The sequence below is a fragment of the Clinocottus analis genome, unplaced genomic scaffold (assembly GCF_023055335.1).
Source record: "Clinocottus analis isolate CAN_PGR_092001 unplaced genomic scaffold, fCliAna1.0.p SCAF_4, whole genome shotgun sequence".
Taxonomy (NCBI): Eukaryota; Metazoa; Chordata; class Actinopteri; order Perciformes; family Cottidae; genus Clinocottus; species Clinocottus analis.
The window spans coordinates 23,847,457-23,855,331 of NW_027176153.1; the positions used below are offsets into that span (position 1 = coordinate 23,847,457).

The following is a 7,875-nucleotide window of genomic DNA, read 5'->3' on the forward strand; positions in this document are numbered from 1 at the left end:
TTTGAATTTTTTTTTGGGATGTGTGTGTTCATTTGGTAGTAAAGCGTGAACACACTGCTCCTCATAAACACTGACTGGAATAGCAACCGTTGGCACGAGCGTCATTCAAGAATTCGAGCCGACGTCCGGTGTAATCTCACGGTTTATTTTAAGTGGACGGTCGCGTTAGCATCACTTGCTGTCTTTCAGTAGCATTTCTCCTACCTCCTTGTTTTGCAGCCTTTGAGTATTTGTTTGTCGCTCCACTTGTTCTGATTTAAACACACACGAAAAAAAAGTCTATTCACAGTACAGGAATACAGATTTATCATAAGCAATGGTAGTTATACATAGAAAGGTGTGCTTGGTTGTGCTGTATGTGTATATGTCTATTTGACGTTGAAAAAAAAATATTTATGAGAAGCATTTATATGACAAATTACCACTGGAATGTGAAGCCAGACAATGTTATGATGCAGATTATAAAGATAGTCTATCCCCTTTAACATTCAGTGGCGAATGGTCAGAGGATTCATCTTCTTTTTTTTTTTAAATAAGTAACCGTGCATTGGCTTTTTTTTTTTTTTTTTAACAGCACATTTTTCTTTGGTTTCCTCTTGTATGTATACTTCCCTGTCCAGCCCTTTTTTAAGGAAAAGCATCATTTCAACGTGTACAGCTTCATTATGGGTCAGCGATCGATTGCCCTGCAGGTTGTAATGATCCCACAGGTTGTCGTAAAGATAGTAGGGTGGATTTGTAATTCTGTACGGGGGCGAGTTTGAGCCCCTCGAGCCGTATGCCTTTTGAATCCGTTTGTCCACGCCGAACCAAATTCTGCTCCACAGGCACCTGTCCTCCTCACTGCCCTGACATTTAAAATCCAATTAGACTACGAGGGGTACAGGACGAGGTGAAAGGTTTGAGGTTTACTGACCAGGACCCCCCCCCCCCCCACACACACACACACACACACACACACCTAATCCAGGACAGGCCCCGCCCCCGTCACCGCCTACAGTCACACCTAAACCTCAAGCCATTCATATTTTCTTTTACTTTTTCTTTTTTGACAATGCAATCCTGAAAGCACTTTGGCTTGTTATTCCTTTGTGTAAACATGTGAATGATGATTTGTTACAAAAATGTTAAATATGTAAAAGATCATTCACTGTTTTGGAAAAACCTGCATCTGTCTTTCTGACATTAAAAGAATAAAAAAACAACAATTTAGTGACATTAAAACCTGAATCTATTTTATAAAATGTTTGCTGCAGCCAATTGGTCTTGTCATTCAGTATTGTGGCTTAGGGTTGTTTGTGTTCAATAAAAGTGCTATTGCTAAATATGTCCTGAGTCTGGAGTTATTCTTGACGATGAATCAATGTTTTGTAGTTCTCCTACAAGCATAATTCACCCTGTATTAGCATTTCTATTAAATTCACTGGCATAGCTTTGAGCTGTGAAGCTGAATACATTTTAAAAATGCATCTACATAAGTGTCTGAAAAAGTTTGAATCAAATCTTCATAATGTGAAAGTGTCGCAACAGAACAAGGTTCTTCCGGGTTTAACGTTAATGTTTTAGGTCAGAAATCTATTTGCTCAAAGTACATTTATAAGTCAAAAAGACAGAAATGTAGATATAGCAGTAATTTGTTGCCTGTTAACTGTGCAACGCCTCAGGCTAGATTTAATTTTCACACAGCCGCATGCATTGTGATGACATGAAACAACACGGGGACGGACTGATGATGACTCACGTGTTCAATGTGCTGCTCCTTCTGTTCAGCCGTCCACATGCACTTCTACTGCCTTCATGCTGGGGCTTCATTTCCTTCCTGTGTACCTTCTGCCTCATGCAGGGAATTACAGCAGCGCATGACTGAAAAAGAGGCATTTCATACATAATACTATTAAATTAACGAAGAAAATTCACTTTCACAAATTGAGAAATGAATTAATATATATATTCATGAATTAATTCCACAGGTCATTCAGACATGGAGTTTTACAGGTATTCCAACATATTACTTATAATTATAATTATTATTTAGCATGTTTTAAGATAACATAATCCACAGTGGGGACATTACAGGATTAGTGTGTAGCAATGCACACAGGTTTGGAAGCCCATTTCTGCCACACACACAAACAAAAAAATTAAATAAATAAATAAATAAATAAATTAGGACCAAAAAAAATGAGAACAATAAAAAAATATCCTTTTTTTCGTTGACGAAAATAAAAAAAACATCGGGAAAAAAAGTAGATTAAATTATTATTTTTTGGGGGGGGGCCCTAATTTTTTTTTTTTTTTTTTTTTGGTCCTATTTTTTTCATGTTTAACATACAACTAATCGATAGATTCAGATCGATAGAAAGGCTGGTTGATTGATTAGTTTATTGATTGATTAATTGAGTGATTTTACGGACCAATCAAACGCTCCTGTTGGACGTCGTGACGTAGCCACCCGCCTTGCGTAGCGACGAAACAGAAGTGTAGGATGTAGCACAGGACGTGTCTAGCGAGCTACTAGCTACAGCAAGACGTCAGAAAACACACACACATCGTCATTAGGATCAGTTGAATCAAGTGTTCAGGTAAGTACACCGGTCCGTTGCGATGTTTTCTCCCCACAGAGCCGCTTGTGCGGAGTCTTTTATCGGCGTAGTTTGTCCAGACTGCGGTCAGTCTGGTTAGCTCGAATGCTAATATCCAGAGGAAACCAACGGGACCGGAGGCGCTGCTATCTGGCGTTCAAGCGTTAGCCTTCGTTTTTAATTCATGGCCAGCGAAGTCCGCTGACGTCTGGACTCAAATGTTGGGATGTTCATTCAACGTGACACCAGTTTATCTCATTTTAAACCCACGTGAATGAAGATGTAGTGGAATATATAACGGCGCAATAGCATCATACACGTACGTTAGCTGACGTTAGCTTAGATGGTTAGCTGTTTTTTTTTTTTTTTTTGCGAGGCATGCTGAGTGCGATGGGAAAACGACTTGTGTGTATGTGTAAACAGCCTGCGGACCCAGTGTGTGCTGCTTTCACTTGAATTGGGTCAGACACAACAAGTCACCTGGGACAACAGGAGGCTCTCCTCGGAAAACTGGTGCAGTTTCACAGGCAGAAAACCACACGGATCGAGGACGTCACTTTTTTGGGCTCTCGGGATTGTTCAAGCGTGGCTGTGCGCGCTCACATTTGAGTCATTGCACTTGCACAGCTTTTATTGGATTTGAATAATAATGCATGTGTTTGTGAGATGGGGAAAGAGTCCTCTCGTTGTTGAGACTGATCCTGGTAAAGAGTCGTGATTGTGATCAACAGTGCTCAGCAGCATCTATTGTATTCATCATGTGGTTTTGGATCATGTCGCTCAGCGCCAACCATCAGCCAGCCAATCGTATATGGAAAAAGCAAATAATCCGTTTGTGCATCTTACATTTTGTTGCAGGGAGTGTCTCTTTCATGAGTCGGACTATTTCTGCCAGATGTGATGGATCAGCTTTGCACCAAGAGCTGAATGGAAGCATCTGAGGCCTTTTGTGAGTGAGGTAGGCTCAACATATTTCTGTTCATGCTTTATTTTCATGTTTTTCTTGTGTGAAAATCTTAATGTCCTTGCTTGTGTGTTGCGCAGGAGGTTGTGGATCCCAGTGATGTACCATGGGGTACGACATTACGAGGTTCCAAGGGGAGGTGGATGAAGACCTACTGTGCCCTATATGTAGTGGAGTGCTCGAAGAACCAGTGCAGGCAAGTTCCTGTCTGAAATAAGATGACCCACTCTTTCTCATATCGGCGTATCTCAACGTGGTCTGTGTTCTCCTTTTTTTTTTTTTTAATTGCAGGCTCCTCACTGCGAGCATGCCTTCTGCAACGCCTGCATAACGCAGTGGTTTGCCCAGCAGCAGATATGTCCCGTTGACCGCACGGTGGTGACGCTGGCCCACTTGCGGCCCGTGCCCCGCATCATGCGCAACATGCTGTCCAAGCTTCAGATCGGCTGCGACAATGCGGGTTTTGGCTGCACGGCCACGCTGCGGCTGGACCAGCTGCAGTCGCACCTCAAGGACTGTCAGCACAACCCCAAAAGGCCGGTCAACTGCGAGGACGGATGCGGGTGAGTGGCTTTCATTTGGCCGAAAAAATGAAGCAGCGGTTTGGTACATTGATTATGAATTTCTTGTCGTCCTTTTTGAACCAAAACTTCACAAATCTCAAGAGACAGGTGGAGCTAATCAGATTACAGCGGTCGCTCAAACCCGAATGAACAATAATTGTCACCATTCAATGTTTGTGCTGTTAATTACATGGTCTGTGAGTTAAATCCTCTTACTTTCTCTCCCCCCGACACTCGCAGGCTTGAGATGCCCAAAGATGAAGTCCCCAATCATAACTGCATCAAACACTTGCGGAGCGTCGTCCAGCAGCAACAGACGAAGATTTCGGATCTGGAGAAAACGGTTGCGGAGCATAAACACCAGTTGGGGGAACAAGTAAGAACAGTTTCCTGCTCATTTAGGTGTTACAGCTAACCTTCTTTTCCATAATTACTAGGGGTGGGGGAAAAATCAATACAGCACAGTATCGCGATATTTTTGCGTGGCAATATTGTATCGATACACGGAAGCCGAGTATTGATCTTTTATTTAATCAATTCTAAACATTTTGCTCCTAGAATAATGAAATCAAGTTACTTTTTCTTGACACATTTTTCCTTTGGGGTCAATTGAAGTTGAAAAAATATATAATATATTGTGATATTCAATGTATCGCGATATCGTATCTTGATGATATTGTCTAGTGGGACTTCTGGTGATTCACACCCCTAATAATTACTTAATATTGACAGTAACTTTTCTACTAAGTCGTAGCTTTGATTCTATCTAATTCAATCACTAAATGAGACCTGAAAGGTCATATTTACGATTGTTATGTTACGAAGAAGCAGGATGTGAATACACAAGTTTTCCTCTGGCAAGTTTTAATGTGTTCCATCGTACACACTCATCTTAATTATTAGGCCTGTTTCTTTGACAACACTGACTGTTTATGTGTGTTTCCAATGCATCTTAATGATGCCTCTGCTGTAAAAAGAGAAATGGTAACAAAGTTAATTCATTAATTTGCTCATTCATTAAGCAGTTTTTGGATTTTTTTTATCCTCACTGTATGATCATTAAATTTAATTAGTAGTTTCGAGGGAGCTCGTTTAATTATTATGTCCTCTGTGCAATCAATGCAAATCTTAATGTATTCTGTCATTTGTTTTTGCAAATATTTGTCAAACACTTAAAACTCTCTGCTCTCTTCTCTTCGGGACACAATCTCTTATATAATCTAGTAGTTTATGGAAATCTCTGCTGTTACAAAATATATATTCTGACAAAACTGAAACTGATTTAGGATCAGTATATTATTAATAGGCCTTTTTTTATTTTTAATTCCTGTTTCTTTTGGAGTATTTTGTGATATCAGTCACTGAAGACGATGCTTTTAATTTTCCAGAAACGGGACATTCAGCTGCTAAAAGCCTACATGAGGGCAATCCGCAGCGCTAATCCTAATCTCCAAAACCTTGAGGAGAGCATCGAGTACAACGAGATCTTGGAGTAAGTTACATTTCACCGTCTCCAACGTTTTTGTTTTCTAATATTAACTTTTCTCTGAGAGCTGCAGCTCGGCCCCTAATTGTCTTGTGGTTGTCGACTCATCTCACCCCGTTCAGGTGGGTGAACTCCATGCAGCCCGCCCGAGTGACGCGCTGGGGCGGCATGATCTCCACCCCCGACGCCGTCCTCCAAGCGGTCATCAAGCGCTCCCTCATCGACAGCGGCTGCCCGCTCTCCATCGTCAACGACCTGATCGAGAACGCCCACGAGCGAAACTGGCCCCAGGGTCTGGCCACGCTGGAGACGCGGCAGATGAACCGGCGCTACTACGAGAACTACGTCGCCAAGCGCATCCCCGGCAAGCAGGCCGTGGTGGTGATGGCCTGCGAGAACCAGCACATGGGCGAGGACATGATCCTGGAGCCCGGCCTGGTCATGATCTTTGCACACGGAGTGGAGGAGATCTTATAACCGACCGGATCCCAGAGACGCGTCGGGGAAGACGAGTCGAGCTTTTCCTCGTTGGAAGTGAACATAAAATCTGAGAAGAGGATCGCTCCGAAGCTTGATACCTATGCCTTAAAGTAAGGACAAATATATTAGGAACCTGGCTAATAGAAACTTTATCTGACTGATATCTGAGATAAAAGGGGAGATGTGATGTTTACAAGGTTTATATTTTGGTGCATTATATGATCTGATTGTTCTGCTCCATGTCCTGATATAGTAATAAGCTTGAACCCCAGTTTGATGCTCTCAGTTGTATAAATGCTTGTAAATACAAATACTATATTGAATTATAAATGTCATTCTCTTATTCCTCTCACTGTAATTGGATTGTGATTATTATTTTGTTTTTTTAATCTCCGTTTTGTCATTTGTGTTACTGTCTGCTGGGACTTTGACTCTGAAGTTTTTTTTTCGTGCGCTTGCTTTTAGTTTTTAGATCCTTGTGAATATTTCACAAGACATTGTGCTTCTGAGTTTTGATTGTCTAAACCTTCTGTGCCATTTTGTTTTATTTATTGTGTTGCCTTTTTACACAAACATGCTTGAAAATGTTACCATTTGATGTATGGAAAATTGCCTTTTTCGGTGCATTTGAAGTTCATTGCAGGAAGAAACTTTTGGTTTTGTGTTTTCTTTGTTGCCTCAGTTGTAAATATAGTCTGTATGTTGGGTCCAGTTAAAGTGTTAAATTAGAAGTTTAACATTTGGGGATTTAACTAATGTATAATGAGTTTTGTTTGACAAATCATAATGGTTCACTTGATATTTTAGGTAATTATTACGTCTTTTTTCTGATTGAAATATAGACATTAATCTTATTCTTCACATTTAAACATCTGTTCACTGACATGTCACCACAAACCATAACTTGGAGAATGTAAAAAATATTTGTAAAGTCACTCTTATGGCTTTTGAGAGGTAAAATGTTTTGCTATTAGTTAGTTTTTGCTGTGAGACAAACCGGACTTCAACCATTCAGTATGAAAGCCCACAGAAGTGCAGTAAACATACGTTTAGATTGTGCCCTTTTATTATTTTCCCTCTTAAATGTTTTTGTTTGTTTTGTGTCTGTTATGTACTGTGTTGTACAGACAAAGTAATAAAACATGTCAAACTTCGTCCCAGAAGAATGGATTTTTAAGCATTTTAATTACAGGCATACAAAAAAAAATGCAGTTCCTTACTTTTACCACAGCATGTCATCAGAGATCTGCAGCTTCTGAAGGGCACATAAAGGCTGAGTAGATTATGAAGAAACATTAGTATAGTGGAGAAAACAAGTGCTGCTTTTAGAAATTAGCCGATGGAGGAAATGCTGTCGTTCCAGTTTAAGAGTAAAAGAAACGTTTTACAACAAAACTCTGCGGTACGAAGGTCTCGCTGCTCTGAACTGTGCCGCTTTCCTTTTCTCTAACCCAGACAACCACATGTTTTCCATGTCTGCTATCCTCTCCCGTCAGCCTCATCCTCGTTGTGCAGCGTAATCCCTCACCATTGTGGTCACTGGAATGTGAAATCGTGTGCTTTGCTCAATCCCCGCGCTCTGTTGTCTGCAAACATTATGATGCGACGTGGTCGCTGGCTGCAAGGCGTGCTAAGCCACGCGCTAAGTAGACCTCAGAATAATTTAATGAATGTGTTTCGTTGACCTTAATTCATTTCTACAAAATGTACAGCACGCAGAGTTGAGGCCTGGAGGAAGTATTCTTAAGTATAAGTAGCTCTGCCACACAGAAAAAGGGATTTGTTTCCTTTCGGAGAGTC

At 40.9% G+C, this 7,875-nt stretch overlaps 1 protein-coding gene across 2 annotated transcripts; it reads left to right on the top strand.

Moving 5' to 3' along the window:
• The first annotated feature begins 2,453 nt into the window (after positions 1-2,453).
• On the top strand, positions 2,454-7,229 carry rnf41 (ring finger protein 41). 2 transcript variants are annotated; one of them, XM_068597660.1, is made up of 7 exons: positions 2,454-2,582; positions 3,441-3,540; positions 3,627-3,742; positions 3,838-4,109; positions 4,350-4,485; positions 5,498-5,601; positions 5,718-7,229. In XM_068597660.1, the coding sequence occupies exons 3-7, from the start codon at positions 3,653-3,655 to the stop codon at positions 6,070-6,072; spliced, it is 957 nt and encodes a 318-aa protein (XP_068453761.1). In that variant the 5' UTR covers positions 2,454-2,582; positions 3,441-3,540; positions 3,627-3,652; the 3' UTR covers positions 6,073-7,229. The 2 variants fall into 2 exon arrangements, with proteins under 2 accessions (XP_068453761.1, XP_068453762.1); XM_068597661.1 differs by having other exon boundaries at positions 3,441-3,531.
• Positions 7,230-7,875: the final 646 nt, after the last annotated feature.

Bases quoted from the DNA above. Each gene is read 5' to 3' on its own strand.
- rnf41 (XM_068597660.1), top strand. From the start codon at position 3,653: ATGGGGTACGACATTACGAGGTTCCAAGGGGAGGTGGATGAAGACCTA. The intron at 3,743-3,837 runs GCAAGTTCCTGT...TTTTAATTGCAG, and splicing joins TGCTCGAAGAACCAGTGCAG to GCTCCTCACTGCGAGCATGC. The intron at 5,602-5,717 runs GTAAGTTACATT...CACCCCGTTCAG, and splicing joins GAGTACAACGAGATCTTGGA to GTGGGTGAACTCCATGCAGC.